Genomic DNA, 19,078 nt, shown 5'->3' with positions numbered 1-19,078 from the left:
TACTGCATCTAACATATAATCTAATCTTAAGAAAAACTTTTACTGGAAAATGATTCATTAAAAATCTCTGAAAAAATACCTTCATTATAGTAAAAAAAAAAAACACCTCTGTGAGTCATGACAATTAACTAATGGTTATCAGTTTTTAGCCGAAGAGGTGAGTTGTCCTCTGACCTTTGCAGTGTCCGTAAAACTAAATAATATTCCTTTATCTGCCACCATCTCTCCTTTCCATTTTCATAAGTTATCAACATTTTCTCTCTCATTCTTTTTCCCCAGAGTGTAAACCTACGCGACTGGTGGCTATTTGTTATTCGTAATGCTGTGATATTTGACTTAATTTTGAGGAGGGTGGGGGGGGTGGTTATTGGTGTTTGTGAATGAAGGTTGACATAATTTGCAATTATTTCTTACTCTGAAGCGCCACTACATCTCCCTTGTCAACCAGTCTCGTATCTTGCTTTCATCCCTTTATTCCTTCTCCAAAATCGATCACTTACTTTCTATCCCTCTCTCTCTTCCCCCCTCCCGTCCCCCCTCTCTCTCTCTACCTCACCGTCCTTTTCTCCCTACTTCTTCCTTCGTTTCTCCCTACCTCTCCCTTCTTTTCTCCCTACCTTTACCTCCCTTTCTCCTTACCTCTCCTTTTCTCCTAACCTCTCCCTTTCTCCCTACCTCTCCCTGTGACCTCTTACCTTCTCTTGAGGTGAGCTCGGCGTGCTCGCTCGTGGATGGCGTCAGCGTCGTGTTGAGAGCGCGCCCAGCCTATAACCAGCGGCCAAACCACCTGCAACAGGAGTCAACTTTAACTACTCGTGATATATAACCTTTAATAACTATTTACATATACACTTGTAGCCACCATCAACACGAAGAGACGGTGAGGTGTGTTAATATATTTGTAATGATAAGAGATGTTTAAAGTATCCAAACGTAAGCTTGAAAAAAAAAGTTTAAGTCGTCATAATGTGTCACGTGCATATAGTCAGCCCAGTGTGCGTTACAAACTGAAAAAAAAAATCATAATAAATTGGGGGGAAAACGTGGTAGAATGTACGCACTAAAATGCTTTGGAAATGTAAAACTGACATTATGGTGAAGAAGCAAAACACAGCAGATGGGTGTTAAGTCAGAGTGATACAGGGCCTGTGTATTTGTGTAACACATTCCATATATGTTGGGACGTGAGGGTCACATGCCAACGCTAACATGTTCACAGGTGCATGCTGGGAATCTCCCTTTTCTTGGAGTAGTTCTGAGGGACATTATACGCCATCTACTTCAAGGTGTAAGGTGGTGAAGTTACCCCTGTGGTCACCCCTTCAACCAGCGGTGTTGTTATTGAGGGAGATGCCAAGACTGTGGGGGGAGAGGGAGCTGCGTACCCACACGTAACTACCGTAGTTGTTGTGTACGACCAATAGGGTTCCCCAGGACAGCTGGTCTAGTCCTGAGCGAAACAACCTTGGTGGACGAAGTGGAGGTGTCACTCAGGTTACTGGTAGCTGTGTGGCGAGCATCTGCTTGTTTGGTCACGTTCTTGACTCACTGATTTTTCGTGTGGTCTCTCCTCCGTCACCCTCAGATATGTAAGTGGTAATTCGTTATCGTGTGCTACTATATTTCCAAATGAAAGAAAACTGTAAATATTATGATGAATAGTGTGGGCTGTATATGTGGGGGTGGTCAGTGCCCTGTAAATTAACCAGAGCTTCCCAGGGGTCAGCTGTATGTACTGTATAGTTACGATCGAACAGTCTTGTGTCTATGGTGTTCACTGGTTAGTTCCCGAATGCTGTTCTATATACTGTACACATATTTCACACAGACAGCATAAGGATGATTGTAATATGAAGATACTTTCTATGTATTTTTTTTCAAAAAATTCAAACTGGCCAACTGGTCAGTATATAATAATAATAATAATAATAATAATAATAATAATAATAATAATAATAATAATAAACGGTTTATTAATCGAGTTGCAGCCGGTGGCTGAAAATATACACACTTACATTTGAATTAGACATAATGATATGCGTTGAATACATTTACAGGGCTGTGTGTGTATGTGTGGTACATATAGCATCAAGGTGGTCACTGTAGACAGGGAGAAAAGAGTTACATTTAAACCCTGGAGGAAATAGGTACGGCCGCTGTACCACTGTCAAGCGACACACCACGCTCACCTGTCACCTCAGTTTCTTTATTGTAAAAATAATCGAACTTTATGTGTGTTGGGGCACCAGAAGTACACCATGTCCGGTGGTGCTGACATTAATAGGCAAGTTTCCTCACTTTATAAGGGAAAATAGATGTGAGGGGTAGTTGAGGAGGGAGGTGCTGTGGTGTGGTCACCAGGCGAGCTGGGTGGTGTGGTCACCAGGCGGGCTGGTCTGTCAGTGATTGTGTTGGGCGAGAAAATTGTTGGTAGAGCGGCGAGTGGACCTAATGAGAGATTCCCTCACCATCACACAATTTGGGTCAATTTTTATTTCCTTTCATCCGACAGTAAAGTTTCTTAATAATATTCCGGGTGGATCTAAAGCCCTACTTCTTAAAACGTTATATTCGTGTCACAAACCTTCCTCCACCTGAGATAAACACCTTAAATAATATATATTAGCCGTCAGGTGATCCTACAAGAACAAATAACGTTGGAAAGCGCACATGAGAAAGACTTCACGTCCAAAACAAATACGTCCCCGTATCAGGCCTCGAAAATATCACCAAACTTTTCCAGATTGATAACTATTCACAAATACTCTAAAAAGTGAGACAATTACACACATGTGACCTAAAACTTATTGCATTTCTATAATAGTTGTTGGTATAAATATCATTTGCCTCGTTGCTCCAGTACTCGTAGTCAATTTAAATCAGGCTGCCTCTTAATTGCCTCCACCTATTGACGTTTTAAGTTCGGTTCTCACAAGACTAATATACAAAAACAAGCTTCTTACAGGGCCCCGTGTGTAATAAACCTCCCCACGTATGACTAACCTCGCTGATGACAAGATATGTGGACTCAATAGTTAGTAAGTCATCCGGACGCCTCAATACGAGTCAGAGGTACTGGTGAGATGATATTTTCGAAGGACTGAGAAATATTATACAAGGAATCATCCATTAGTTTGCGTCCGATGCTGGTCATTGATGGCTCTCACTTCTCTGGACTCTCTTGTGTATTTAGAGAGTCGGGACAGAGGCGTCACGAGGAGCCCAGCGAGAATGTAGAGGTTCCCCAGTACTGACGCGGGAGGGGAGGTAAGAGCCCGCGTACACTACCTGGCAGGACCACCGCGAGACATGACAGCGCGGGGAAGCCATTACTGTCGTCTCTCCTCGCGCTGATGGAGGTGGTAATGATGATCTAAAAATATCAAGGGAATACTGAATTTATATGGTCGTCGCGGTATGACAGACTAACAGGTCCAAATGACGCCTAACCTCATATTCCGGCCAAATGGGATATACATGTATAAGAAACGCGAGGGGATATAGTTCATCAGGAGAGGTATGCTGCGTCTTACCACTCGGTGAAATAAATTGAGCGGTAGACAACTTGTTCCTGGTTAAATTGAAGTTACAGTGACTACCCTGCAAGGCTCGCTATATAAAATTTATTATATTACGATTTATAAGAGTTTGTTAAATGTTATGTGAAGCGGCTTATCACTGATAACAGGCAGCGAGCATTACTTGATTGAGTCACGAAAAATGCACTTTATTGAGGATAAAGCTGTCATTATATATTTTTTTAATTTTCGTGCTAATTACTGGATTTGTAAATGATCTGTCCATTGATTATCTGTTTCTTTGAAAATTAAATGATTATTTTGAATTTAAGAAGAGGCCTGGAAAGAGTTTAAACATGGTCTCTGTGTAACGTTTTCGAGTGAGGTTCGCGCCGTCAGATTTCACTTTATTATTGTCCGTCTGGCGACTTCCGACCGTGATATCATATACAGTACCTTATTTATGCGCGACACTGTCAACTTGGGTTTTTACGCCACAAAAACAGATGAGGACATTTATTAGGCGATTACTGGTCTAGAGAAGTAGAAATACAACAGGAAGTTTTTTTTTTCAGCAGCCTCGCGGTCCGTGTTCCCTCCATTAGCTATGTTTACCGCGTCGTTCGTTCAGATCTGGTTAGTGAGCGGCGGCTCCCACACAAAGGACGCGGTGCCCCGTCTGTTATCAATTAGTGCCACTGATGCTGATGGCTACAAGGCTCGTATATTCAGGATCTTGTTCACCTAAGTATGTTTGGTGACTCTCCCAACCAAATATATTACAAAAATGCCAGTGTTTGGAAGTTTTATTGGTTTTTGTAGGGTACAGGTGACTACACACGCAACACATCGCACATGTCTGTCTACTATATACACGTGTCTTGTTAAGAAGACAGGTGATATACACATACATGTCTGTATGTGCCAAATGTTCGTTATGTAGTGGTGTACATGGTTGTGTCCTCTCACTAACACCAGCAGACCACGACGTGTACCGCCTCCCAGCCCCGTGCAGTGAGCCAGCTAGTCGCCGCAACTCCACCATGGGAAACACGGGTCGTGGATGCCCTAGACTCCACACCACCAACTTGTAACACGAGAGTCTTGACTAATGTTAGTCTAAACCGAAAGATGTTATTCTGGTCCAACAAACTCCTGTCTCCCTTTGTATTCACCAAGACACTATACACACCACGAGGAGGAAGAGGAGGCATGTAGAAGAAGAGGTAAAGTAAGGGGAAGGAGAGGAAGCAGTAGCTGAGGGAACGATCACAGACAACAGTGTGGGGAGGACGCCGTGCCGCTGTCTGCTAATGGCCACCACAAACAATACTGCCTCCCCCCCTCCCTCCCTCCCTCCTCCACGATGCTGCTGCTTGGTGCATGGAAAGAGAGAGAGAGAGAGAGAGAGAGAACTTTCTGTGATGAAGATGAGGTGAAGGAAGAGAGGAACTCTAAGAGACGTATGTCATTTAGACGATTATACCTAACCTAACCTAACCAACAAGGCGAGGGATCATCACCGGGTTTAATAATCTTGCAAATAATTGTTACTCTTGTAGTAAGGGAAGCCATCGTATTATAAAGCCTAGTGCCCGAGTGATGAGGTTTGATGTCCTTATGGAACATTTTTACTCGAGACTAAAACAAATCTTAAAAAAGTAAACTGGTTACTAGAGAAGGTCGACACACTCACGCTGGCACTGACGGGGAGATACTGATTAATAAGACCAGAATATTGGAACAAAATCCCCCTAGAAAAAAAATCCCTAGGAAAAATCCCGCTCGGATAAGAGCGTAATCCAAGTCGAGGACCCAATAGATTCTGGTCCCCTGCCGGAAGATTGTGAAATCTGGGGAGAGTCATCTTGCGACGACGGTATTAGCTTCAGGAATATTGTTAACCGTAAATTTTGGTTTAGCGCGTGTAACATGATGTACTGAAACAGACAGAACCAGCTCAAAGGAAGGGGTGGTGTGTGGCAGGTAAGGCTGTGAGGAGTGAGGTGGAGGGTGCTGTGAGGGGTGAGGTGTGAAGGGTACTGTGAGGTGTGGGGATGGTACAAGGTTGGTGTTGTGAGGGTGGTGCTAACAAGTGAGGGGTGAGACAGGGGATGCGGGAGGTGGTGGTGGTGGTGTCACGCCTCAGTGAGTGTGGCAGACAACACGCGAGTAACAGACGCCACTTGGTGTGAGGGCGACGACGATAAAGCTTAACTTACACTAATTATCTACTCTTACCCTTGATTATTATCTTCGTGTTAATAAGGGTAATTGCAAGACATACTGCCCCTTGTCATTACTATCAAGGGGCCGTCTAGCATCAGCGGGGGAAGACAAAGGAACTCTCGGCGCTCCGGATGCGACATTTATCACCTATTTTAGCGCTTCGTCCTTGACAGTGACAGACACCAAAATAGGACACCACTTGAGGGCCGCTACACGCTACGTTACCGCTGACTCACGCCGCTCTGAACACCAAGAATTCCTGGATGATGGCTGCCTGACAAAGTGGGTGGTGGCAGCGGCACATACAAAGGCGCCCCTCGAACTACTGACCAGCCCAACTCCCGCCGGTGGACGGAAATAAAGTCACAGGAAAAAAAAAAAGGTCACAGAAAAAAGTAACAATTTGGCTCGGAAAAAAAGTAATTTTATTTAAATACCATTAACAATTAAAGTAATACAATAGGTTAGGTTAGGTTCTGACTTTTTTTTTTCCTGGATTCTTCCCGCCTGCCCTTGAGTCACAGAACACTGGTGTCGGGTAAGTTAGTAACCGGTAAAGTATTTAGCTGGCCGGAGTTGTGGGTGTAGAGAGAGGGCCAAAGGCACAGGAGTAGAGCTGTATAACGTAGCTAGAAATAGGGGTTAGGTGTAAACGAGGTTGCCTAATATACGCTGCAGTTTCCCTTATGTTCTTATACTTCATATTAGTGGCGTACAGTATAGTCTTGTTGGGTTTCGTCACTATAATGAACATAGAGAACTTCCCGACTTGCCTGATGGATACTTTACGCGGTTGAGGGAAGTTTCGGCTAATGACCAACACTTAGCTGCACTGAAGAGTAGAGGACACTTAAACACTGAGATCACCTGAAGATTAGACACTCAGTTTATTTCATCCGAAGATTAACCAAACTTAACGCTGCCAGGTTAGGTTAGGTTCAGATACAGCGGTTAATATTCAGCTGAAATAAGGTGGGGTGTTTTATCTTCAGGTGATTCTGAATACTGTACTTCAAAATGGCTTTCAATAAAATCAAAAGTTACATAACGAGACAACAACATCACTACCATTACTATCAACACCCACTCCTCCGTACATTACTGAGGTAGTTGTAGTAGTGGTGGTGGTGATGGTTGTGGTGATAGTACTAGTATTGGTGGTGTGTTGGTGTGTGGTGGTGATGGTGGTGGTTGGCGGATGGGCGGGCGGGCGGGCGTGTCTTGTCCTGCCTGCCTGCCCCATACCCCCTCCTCATCATAAATACCCATAGTGTAATAACTCACCGCACACCCAACACCCACTGCTAACATTAATGGTGTCCGCCTCACTAAAAGTATCTGTCCTTTATTTATGAGAGAACCTTTTGCTCAAATTTTAAGTTATAACGCAGATTTTATCGGGGGAGATGAGGTTGGAAGGAGGAGAAGTAGAGGAGGGAAGAAGAGGGTGAAGGGAGGCAAGGGGGGTAAGGGAGAGGAGGTGGAAGGAGGAGGTGGAAGGAGGCTGCGGGGTAGGGAAGAGGAGATTGGAAGGAGGAGAAGTAAAGGGAGGGAAGAAGAGGGTGAAGGGAGGCAAGAGAGGGTAAGGGAGAGGAGGTTGGAAGAAGGAAGAGGAGATGGGAGGGAAAATTATTGAGGCAGGGAGGCAAAGGCGGGGAGGGGGTGGACACTTTCAACTAATACTGAAAAGATTCTGAGTGATAATAAAACAAGTAATATACACCAATCTATAGACGAGTCACGTGAAGATTAGCCACCCTAAGGTTATGTCACCTGATAATTAAATACCCTGACGTTACCTGGTGTCCTTAGATTAGATTAGGTTAGATTAGGTTAGGTTAGATGAGATTAGGTTAGGATGACAGGTTAACGTGACGAATAATTAACATCAAGGTGAAATACCTCCCAGGGAAGCTAATGAACAGGTAGTCAATTAAACCACAAGAACACACACACACAGTCGGTCGGAAATAAAGGCCACGGTTCAGCTGTAAAATCACGACGCCGTTGACCAGAAGCAGAGCCGACGAGGGTTAATGAGGGGAACAATGTGGGCTAATTAAGAGACAGGTGGGAAGACTCAGGTAGGTAAATGGTTAGTATTTGTCCCTATACATTATTACTAGCGAATAGATAGATAGATAAAATAGATAAGGTAGATTGATAGATAGTTAAAATGGTCCAGTTTGATGGATAGGGAAGAAAAAAAGAGATAGAGAGAGAATGAAACAGAAAAAAGATAAAACTGGTAGAAATGAACGTACAGAGAGGGTGATGGTTGGATAGCGTGGTGTACTGTAGACAGATTGAGGGAGGGGAGCGGGAGGGAAAGCTGATGCAATAGTACAGAGGATTGAGTGAGTGAGTGAGTATGTGTGTGTGTGTGTGTGTGTTTACTAGTAGCACTACTGAGTCATCCTATATATCACTGCATGTATTCCACGAAACGGGACGGTGTGTGTGCGTGTGAGCGAGTGGGAGGGAGGAGGGAAGAGGAGGGGGAGAAGAGGAGGGAAGGGGAAGAGAAAGCGGGGGAGGAGGAGGACGAACAGGAGGAGGACGAGGAGGAGGAGGAGGACGAGGATGACGAGGAAGAGGAAGAGCGAACGAGTCATTAATGAAAGTAACATCTTAGAGGAGACAGTGACCAACCAATGAAAAACGTCGGTGGTGTTTAGTGAAGCAAACAACAGGTACGTTAATTAACCACCTGTCCCTCACCCTGTTTGGTGGACACACACCTGCGCCCCCCACCTGTGCTACACATTGGTATTCGTTCGTCCGTCCTTCTGTCCGTCTGTCTATCTATCTATCTATCTGTCTGTCTATCTGTCTGTCTGTCTATAGGTGTTTTTTTCTCAGCGCGCAAATTTCATGCAGGTTTGCTCTTAGAATAAAGAGTTCGGTTTAATAGCTACTGGCAACACTGATAGAATAAAGAGTTTGGTTTAATAGCTACTGGCAACACTGATAGAATAAAGAGTTTGGTTGAATAGCTACTGGCAACACTGGTCAAACTAAACAACAGTGAGAAAACAGAACTTAAAGTGTACTTGTTGACAGTTCCGGCACCAACTCGTATAGTTTTCAGTAAAATTATCCAACTACGGGGTCATATGAGGGGTTCAAATATATGGTACGATGCTATTTTAGATGTGTGTGTGTGTGTGTGTGTGTGTGTGTGTGTGTGTGTGTGTGTGTGTGTGTGTGTGTGTGTGTGTGTGTGTGTGTGTGTGTATGTATGTGTGTGTGATTTAAGTTAGCGTAACATTTATTTTTAGGTCCACTGAGATACGTGTGTTCTCTCTCTCTCTCTCTCTCTCTCTCTCTCTCTCTCTCTCTCTCTCTCTCTCTCTCTCTCTGTTACAAAAAAAAAATAATCTCGTGTCAAATTTGAACCCCCTGATAATTATCCCTTAAATAGTATCAATAAAGAGCACATGGAAGAGCTGTGAGTTAGTAGCAATACTCACCAACACTAGAATCATGGTGTTCCTAAGTTGCATGTTGGAGACCGATCTCTACTGCGCCATGGTGTTGGCTCCGGTGGTGGAGATGACGGCGACACAGGTGGTGGTGGTGGTGGTGATAGTGGTGATGGTTGTAGTAGTGGTGGTGGTGATAATGGTGAGGGAGGTCGTGTGAGGCTAAGGTCACGGCGCCGCCCTCTCGTCTCTGCCTCCAGGTCACAGCAGCTTCGTGGGGTACCCTGGTGGTCGGGGGAGGAAACACAGGCGTTAGTAGGGAAGGTACAGGAGAGGGTTTGTCTTACTTATAAGCTCATATTTTGTTTTATCCTCAGACATTCTTAGATAAACAATAACCTGATTTACCTGTTGATAATGTCTTTAACTTTAGGCTGTTCGGGAGTAGGAGTTAATGGCTTCCTATTGGTTGACGAAGGAAGTGTAGACATCAATAAACATGGATTACAGGTGAAGACTACTTTATTAATGATACAATCGTAACTATTAATTTTAGTCGTAAATCTTGACGTTGACAGAACTGTAGACAAAAATACAACCTGACAGACTCTTTAATATCTATGATGGGTACAGTGTCGTCATTTTTTTTTACCTGTTTTAGATGAGAATTTTACCTCCTCCCCCACCTCTCTACCCCTCAACCCCCCTCTCTCCCCCAACCATCTCTCCCCACCAACACAGCCAACAAGGGCACAATACTCCTGAGCTAAATATAAAAAAAAGATGAAAAGTTGGTGTAAAAAAAATAATAATAATAAAAATGGTTGAAATTGTACGGAGACGAACGAGAGTTATGATGTGTCCTCTCATACGCACTGAGAAGGGTGGGAGGTAGGTGAGGGAGATGAGGGAGAGAGGGAGGTAGGTGAGGGAGGTGAGGGAGGTGAGGGAGAGAGGGACATAACATCCCCAATAACTCATGGTGAGGACAACTTAATCAACAGTACCAAGACTCTAATGTTAACTCAGCCCAAAATAACTCCCAGGTTAAAAATTCTTGAGACGATAACAAAAAAACCTGAGGAGGAGGGGAGAGGCGGGGGGGGACACTCAAAAACACAGACGGACCCAAACAACATGTGTAACGAGGCGTGAATCCCCCCCTCCCTCCCTCCGTACCCGCCCCAAGAACCCCCTGTCCCCCTTAACAAATTCAGCAATGATACAATACCCGGTGCTAAATATACACACGGAAACCCGATGATTTCCAGGAACCTCCGCCATGCACTCCAGTGATCTCATGTGTGTGTGTTCACCTGAAGACTAAACACCCCAACGCTACCTGGGACAGTGAAGTTAGATTAAGTTAGATTAGGTTAGTACTAGGAGGGGGGGGGTGGAGGGTTAATCTTAATTTGAAATAAGCTGGGAGCCTAATCTTCAAGTGATCTGTGGAATTAGAGTTTTTGTAAATTAAATGAAAGTATAGGAGAAAGTATCATTAATACGTCACAACAGAACGAGGATGACCACGAATAAATCATCAACATCCATAAATCACACTTGAAAAACATCCATCAGTTAGATAAGACGCACATTAAACTGACTAATTACAGCCCAAAAGCGCGCGCGCACACACACACACACACACCAACAACAACAAAATTAACTGTGAGAATATAAAATAGTGCCACAGGTTAGGTGAGTGTTGGTAGCACTCCCTAAACGGCACTCACTCCCCCTGATCCATTTAAGGGGTGTTCACTTAGTGCCACTTATTTAATGTACCTGTTGAAGTGGCACCCGCTGACTGGGGTTCATAGAGCGAGGGTCGTCTACCTGTTAGTTTAGTAGTCTTGTTTTGTTAGAAACCTTGATGACTGTTGTTTTATTACCTGTTAGAGAGGCCTGTTGATCGCCCCGCCCCGCCCCGCCCCCTCATCCTCCACCCCGCCATATTTCCTCTCTTCGCTATACCCCTCTCCGCCCTACCATCCTCCTACCCCTACCATCCTCCTACCCCCACCATCCTCCCACCTCCACCATCCTTCCTACCATCCTCCCAACTCCATCATCCTCCCACCTCCACCATCCTCCCACCTCCACCATCCTCCCACCTTCCACCATCCTCCCACCCTCCACCATCCTCCCACCTCCACCATCCTCCCACCCTCCACCATCCCACCCTCCACCACCCTCCCACCCTCCACCATCCTCCCACCCTCCACCATCCCACCTCCACCATCCTCCCACCCTCCACCATCCTCCCACCCCACCATCCTCCCACCCTCCACCATCCTCCCACCCTCCACCATCCTCCCACCCTCCACCATCCTCCCACCCCTTCACCATCCTCCCACCCTCCACCATCCTCCCACCCTCCACCATCCTCCCACCCTCCACCATCCTCCCACCTTCCACCATCCTCCCACCCTCTCACCATCCTCCCAACTTCCATCATCCTCCTACCCTCATCATCCTCCTCACCCCCATCATCCTCCCCACACCCTACCATCCTCCCCAATCATCCAACAACCAGGGTCAACATTGTTTTTTAACTGACGACGTAGAGATGTATCCGACTGATTCATTTAAAACAAAACACAAAAATAACTTCAAAAACAATTACAGATTTTACACTACAACTCAACAGTAACTTAACACCTGACAAACTGAACACACAGAATATTTTGCAGAATTCCTGTCTGTTAATTTGATCTCCTAATTAGTGCTGAGTGAACGTATCTAGGGTAAAGGAAAGTGTTAAGTGTAATTTTTTTCTCCTATATAATGCCAAGTGAACGTGTCTAAACTCCAACTCACACGAGCTTTGTAACTAGGCCTAGGGAAGATTTTTAGCTTTGAGTGAATAGAGCCTCGTTAAGGTAATCTCTAGGCGTAATTTCTATGTTATTTTATACCTTCCGTTACGTGAAACTGTCCATTATACACACATGTTGGGGAGCTGGTCATGGCTGCCTCATAATTACACCCCACACCTGACAAATATACATAAACAAGACCACCTGAAGAGTAAACACTCCAGCTCATTTCATCTGATGATTAAACACACTAAGAAAAATGTAAATACACTCCCTTACATATTTTGCTTGAGATCGCGTGAATGCTTATAATACAACAACAAAGCTGCCCTAACTTGTTGATATGCCAAGTTTTCCACAAGTCAAGACAATGTTCAGTATTACAAGTTTTCACGTCATCTCCAAGACGCCCTGTAGTATAAGATGTGATGTAGCGTAAATAACACTGTGAAGAAATACATTAACAGAAAAGTGTTTCACAACCACTTGCTGAAATCACAAAGTCAATGGAAAAAAACAACAACGAAAAATCACGCTAAATATAGAGATCATGAGAGAGAGAGAGAGAGAGAGAGAGAGAGAGAGAGAGAGAGAGAGAGAGAGTAGACAACGATGTATACTGTATACTTGTGTCTACGTCATTTCACCAATCATAACGCTGGACTAAGATATGTAAGAAGGTATCTACTGTAACTGGTACATTTAAACCTTACAAAAGGAAGTTCAAAATCGCATCAACATTACCGAGAGACTCTAACGTAAATAGAAGATCAACGGATGAATCTTGGAGAGTCATGTGAAGGAATTAAATACATCTAACAGGGGGTAATTCTCAACACATAGGTCGTTTTCTGTGTATCATGCCGGGGTGAAAATAAGAGAAAACGGCTTAATGAAGGGAACAGTTCTTTAGCATTTTGTAATATTATTAAGTAAATGACCCCCCCCCCCCCAAATTCTCTTGTCACAACTACAACAAAATCCAATAAACCTAAGGCAACACACCCCTGTATACCGATAATTTGCGTGAGGACAGAACAAAACGTGCACCAGCTACACTAACAACAACATACAACCTAAGGAAGCCATCGCCTTTCACAAAATAAATATCCTGAATGAAATTTAACCTTCAGTTGGTGGTAAGCCTTCGTCGATGTATAATCCAGGGGGGTGCAGACGAAGATCTTTCTTTGTGAGCTGCTGCGGGCGTCGTGAGCTCTCGAGGCACTGGCAAGTACGAGGGCGCCGAGGAGGATCAGATGTAAGTGCCAGGGGTGAGGGGGGAGGATGAAGGGCCTGGGGTGCCACTAGTAGGAGAAGGAGAGACTTCACTATGAGAAGGGGAAAGACATGTCCGTTTGGGAGGGGGGGGAGCAACAGGTAGGTTTCAGTGGACGAGGGAAGGTGGTCGAGGATGAGACAGACTTTTGGGAGATTATGTATAGGAGAGGTTGTGGCCTCTACTGTAGGAGTCGGGCATTACCTGTTGCTGTTGCTTCTTGTACTGGTGACGTCACGGCGGCATATCTGTCTAGGTGGTGACAGGCGTAACAGTAGTGTAGGTGAGATGTAACTAAACTCACCCCAGTGACAGTAATGACAGTATCAGTAACCAGTAAATGTAGTACTATTGGTGTAATGTTTCTAGCAGTAGAGTAACGGTACTGGAAGTGTTAAATGATGGTAGTAGACTGAGTAACTGTTACAGTATGGTTCAGATGATGGTAAGTGGTGCCGATGTTAATATAACTTGTTGCAGAGACCGGAGCAGTAAGATTGAGTTGAAGATGGTTGGTGATGGTGCAGTGGGGTACAACAGGTGGTGGTACAACACGGCACAGGAGGTTGAGGTTGAGGAGATAGTGGTGGTGGTGGTAGTGGTGGTGGTGGTAGTGGTAGTGGTGGCTTTGAGGAGGAGTAACCACAGAGGGCCGCGGAGTCAACACCATGTGAGTCTGACCTGCCGCCACGGTCTTATACGCGCCTGCCACCCACGCCTCCCTGCGCAGTCTCCCTCACCACCACACCACATTTGTGAATGGACTCGACCACGGGTGCCAGAAGAGGAACAATTTTCACCTCTCTTTCCTGGTGAATGAATGAGAGATCGCCGCAATTGCCAGAGTTACGAGCTCTACTTTGTTTTGTTTATTCTTACTCACACGCCCATACAAACATTCACCAGACTCTTCCTATTCTTTGTTATTTTCTCCATTGCGTAATAATCGCTGACCATTTCAATGCCTCTTCCGGTCATTACCTCAACTCAACCGCCGCGACGTGTTAATGAATGGAGCTCGAGTTACTATATTAAGCCTCAGCTGATCGGCGCCTCTGGTGGGAGTTTGGTTTTGTAGGCCGCAGGAATATTCCCCTTAATTGCTAGTTGTAATTGTTGAACAAGTAGTTGGCCGCCCGTCAAAGTTTCTGTCAGAGGTGTAATTGCTTGGTTTACATGGGGGATGACCCAAGTTACCATGTAACTGCTGTTGGGCCTCAGTCATAACCCGGCAGGAAGGGAAAAAGGACGAGGGCGCCTGAGAACGTCGGGGTGTCTGCTCAGGGCTGCTCAGGACGTCAGAATACATGAAGGTGAGTGAACGTCAGGCGTTGATCGATGTGAAGCCCACAACATGGCTCACATAACTTCTGGGGTGTTGTGGTCATCAGTGCTGTCATCTCCAGGGTGTTGTAGGGTACTGTGGACGCCAGGGACCTGTACACAATATAGCCTCAAACTCCCTGTGATCAGAAACTACCAAGAAACATGTTTACCAACATCACTACAAACACCATCACCATCAACACCACCAACATCACCATTAGCACCACCAACACCATCACCACCTTCACCATCATCATCATATCCCTCACACTGTAAAAACTAAAAGACTCATAGTGATCACCTCTATCTTGAACACCATAACCTGTAAACTTCCACATCAACTTTTTATCGTTTTGTTTCCTGACGCAGATAAAAGTCTTCGTGTATAGGTGATCGATCCCTCAGACTCTGTAATCCTCCCGTCATGTCCCTGGAGTCATTATATTCTCCTTCTTGTGACCAAACCTTTACATTCTCTCGCTATAGGTTTTCCGCGCGTCATATAACTTGTTGACATAGAACCTCCCTGAAGGGGTCCTGGAGCCACCAAGGTCAGGGGAAGGAAAGGTCAGGTTGCCTAGAATGATCTCAACCGAGTTTCTTGAGGATTTAGTGTATGACAAAAACATAGTCAAGATAAATAAACAAATAAATACAGAAATTGTTGGCAAGAACTCAGAGGAACACGATATAGATTTAGATGGAGGTTAAGTTAGGTAAGGTAAGGTAAGGTAAGGTAAGGTAAGGTAAGGTAAGGTAAGGTAAGGTTTAGATGGAGGTCAGTGTAGCACGTTCAACAAGTGTCTAAGTCACTCGTAGGTGCCAAAGATTGTGTTATACGCCTGAAGTGTTATCTAATATATTGAACTGATCGTTTCTAGCACAACACATCATGTTACACTAAAGAGCTTAACGACGTAATAGATTTTTTGGTCATGTGAAAATAAGGTTACCTGAGCTTATTTCACCTGATGATTAAACACCCTAACGCTAACCTAACCTAACCGAAGCTAGGGAGAAGGGAGGAGGGAGAGGGGGAAATAGGGAGGGGGAAGGGAGGAAGAGGGAGAGGAGGGGGGGAAGGAGGGAAGATAGAGGGAGGGAGGGGAAAGAGGGAAGGAGAGACAGGAGGAAAGAGGAAGGGGGGAAGAAGGGAGGGGAGAGAAAAGGAGAAAAGAGAAATGGATGGATGGAGGAAAGGAAGGAGGGAAGGGAGAGTGAGAGGGGAGAGGGGAAAGGACGTGGGAGGGAGGAAGTCTTCATTGTATTATGCTTACTATCTTATAGTCACCGCCCACCTAACCTAACCTAACCTAACCTAACCTTATTTACAAGTAATGAAACGTGACCCACCACAGTCAAGCCATTCACCTGTCTTTGTGACCTAAACAAGATGCCAAACGATGCCTAAACTGGATATTCACAGGCCTCTATTTTTTTTCTTACCAGGCCTATACATATTTAATGTCTCTTAATAGGCCTATCACTGAGGTTAAGCGACGTCTAAACCGGATTATATAGGCCTATGTTTCTTATTAGTGCCATTCAATATGCCTAGAACTAAAATGACTCGCTGCCTAAACCGGATTTATTAAGCCTATACTTCCTGACACAACCTATAGCTGACTGTGGTGTTATGGTATTAAATCAAGGTTACAGTAACGATCAGAGAGGAAGGAAATTAAAAAAAAATGGATGGGTTAGGTTAAGTTAGGATAGGATAGAATACGATAGGTTAGACCAAAGTTAGATTAGGTTAAGTTAAAATAGCTTAGACTAGGTTAGTTTATGTTAAGTTACTGTAGTTCATGTTATGTTATGTTATGTTATAGCAACGATAACTAACAAATGAAGAAGAATTGTAGTTTCTTGACAGGTAACAAAATATACATGAACGGGACCTACGAGTGAACGAGGTAATTAGTATGTTTGGTAAATTAGTGGATCTCGTTCCTATTGGGTTCCGACCTGATATATCTTGACCGTCAGCATAGGGATTCATTAGGTTTGAGACTCTTGGGATTGAGGTTCATTCCTAACAACTAGTCCCTCTCTGTGACAATCCCTCGTCTTCCTAGCAATTCTTCCTCCTTTTAGCAACTCGTCCTAATCCTACTACTAGCAATTCGTCATCCTCCCACTACTAGCAACTCGTCGTCCTCCTCCTACTTCTAGCAATTCGTCGTCCTCCCACTGCAAGCAACTCATCGTCGTCCTCCTACTACTAGCAACTCGTCGTCCTCCTCCTCCTCCTCCTCCTAGCAACTCGTCCAGCCCACAGCAACACTCCCTCCTCCTAGCAACTCCTTCTCTGTGCCTCCAGCAAGCCGCCCCCACCAGGCTGTAGTAAAGGTTGCGTCATCACAGGGTCCTGGGGCACGTCAACACAACACTGCCTGGGGGGACACCAACACTATCCTCTCCACCCTCTTTCCTTCTCTCCCCTTCCACCCAAACACACTCTCTTCCTCCCTTTCTTCTTTCCCCCTCCACCAGAAAATCCTCTCTCGCCTCCCTTCCCTCCACCAGAACACCTCCACCTTCAAATCCCCCTCCCTCCAAACCCCCTCCTCTCTCTCCACCCTCTAACCCTCCCTTCTTTTACCTCCCTTCTTCCCTTGAAGTCTCTCTCTCTCTCTCTCTCTCTCTTCCCATCACCACTACTCTGCTCCTCACATTGATCCCGTCTACCAGTGCCCCCCCCCCCCTTTCTCCCTCACTTCTATCAATAGTGTGTCATACTACTCCAATCTCTACGTGGAATATGTCACAGTACGTCTCTACATCTACGTGGAATGTGTCATGTTACCTCACTATCTAACTGAGGTATTCCACTACGTAAGATAATTTGACCTCTTGAGTATAACATCTTAACCCTTTACATACACGGAACAAAACCTTTGAGTTATATCAACATTGTACACACACACACACACACACACAGGGTTATGTCATCACACTCAAGGGGTTAAGGTGGAGTCTGAGTCAACAACAGTAACATCCATCAAAGTCCACAAGAACACCACCATTAAACCTGAGTTCCCCAGAATCACAAGAGCTCGTTCATTGGTTCTTGTTCCTAAAGGTTTATCGAAGCAGATATTCGAGTCGATCTAATTGGTTCATTTTGGCTTCGATATAGAGAGGTGAAAATATCTTTAGAATTCTGATTTTCATTTTAGCTTCATAGGGAAACTTCTCTCGTTTTAAAATAAGAACTTAGAGTTTTCTTTACTCAAGTATTAATTACCTGTATGGATAATATTGTTATTATGAATGTGATGTCAATTTTTTTCTTCTGGTCGTATTTGCAGATATATACCACTATCATCGAGTCACATGCTTCAACACACCTGTCACCTGCATCACACACACCTGTCACCTGCTTCACACACACACCTGTCACCTGTTTCACACACACCTGTCACCTGCTTCACACACACACACACACACACACACACACACACACACACACACACACACACCTGTCACCTGCTTCACACACTGTCACAAGCTCACACACACCCGTCACCTGCATCACATACATTTCACCTGCTTCAACACCTGTTACCTGCATCACATACATTTCACCTGCTTCAACACCTGTTACCTGCTTCACACACCTGTCACCTTCATCACACACCTGTCACCTCCATCACACACCTGTCACCTCCATCACACACCTGTCACCTGCTTCACACACCTGTCACCTGCATCACACACCTGTCACCTCCATCACACACCTGTCACCTGCTTCACACACCTGTCACCTGCATCCAACAATAAATTCACTAATTCTTGAGTAAAAATTCGTCTGGCTCTGGAGTTTCATTACAGTTTATACAAAAAAATACGAGTTAGATGCATTCGAACGAAGGCCCCCCCCCCTCCCACCCCACACACAATATACACAAACACACACAAGCAAACAAACAGAGACACATACAAACAAAACACATACATACACACAAACATTTTTAAGTGAGAATATAATATGTTTATATATACATCAATTTATATATAGTCACATAATATAGTCCTGTACGTGTTTTAAGTTCTCGGATGTTTTACCTGTACTAGTGAGTCATGACGTCACAGTACCCCTGACGTCACACCAGCCATGACGTTACACCAGCCATGACGTCACACCAATCATAACGTTACACCGGCCAAATCATCATACTACTTACACCCACACCACCACAACACGCCCACACGCCCACCACAACACGCCAGAAGGGATACCAGCACTCGTTACCTGTTATTGCTAGATTAAGGAACCACCTACCCGTAGAATTCGTCGTGGTGATGGGGACAGACAGACAGACAGACAGACACAGACAGACGGACAGACAGACAGACAGACATAATAGGAGTTGCCGAGAGTTGGGTAATATTCTGGAGAGTTAAATCGGTTGTTGGTTAAATGGGCCCCTAGTCCTAATGGGCCCCAACGTACCTGAAGCTCAGCTACTTATG

At 44.8% G+C, this 19,078-nt stretch overlaps 1 protein-coding gene across 1 annotated transcript in view; it reads right to left on the bottom strand.

The window, feature by feature from the left end:
- Positions 1-19,078, bottom strand: part of LOC121876708 (trichohyalin-like) — a 47,982-nt gene that overhangs the window by 6,822 nt on the left and 22,082 nt on the right. The window contains exons 2-3 of the mRNA XM_042382060.1: positions 9,221-9,456; positions 696-787 (exon numbers count right to left, since the gene is read on the bottom strand). Of these exons, the coding sequence (XP_042237994.1) occupies positions 696-787; positions 9,221-9,253 (125 nt within the window). The 5' untranslated portion in view covers positions 9,254-9,456. The remainder of the gene's footprint in view (positions 1-695; positions 788-9,220; positions 9,457-19,078) is intronic.

The sequence above is a fragment of the Homarus americanus genome, unplaced genomic scaffold (genome assembly GCF_018991925.1).
Source record: "Homarus americanus isolate GMGI-L3 unplaced genomic scaffold, GMGI_Hamer_2.0 scaffold53604, whole genome shotgun sequence".
NCBI classification, from domain to species: Eukaryota; Metazoa; Arthropoda; class Malacostraca; order Decapoda; family Nephropidae; genus Homarus; species Homarus americanus.
Note: the sequence above shows the minus strand (reverse complement) of the source record. Positions and strands in the feature narration are given on the sequence as shown.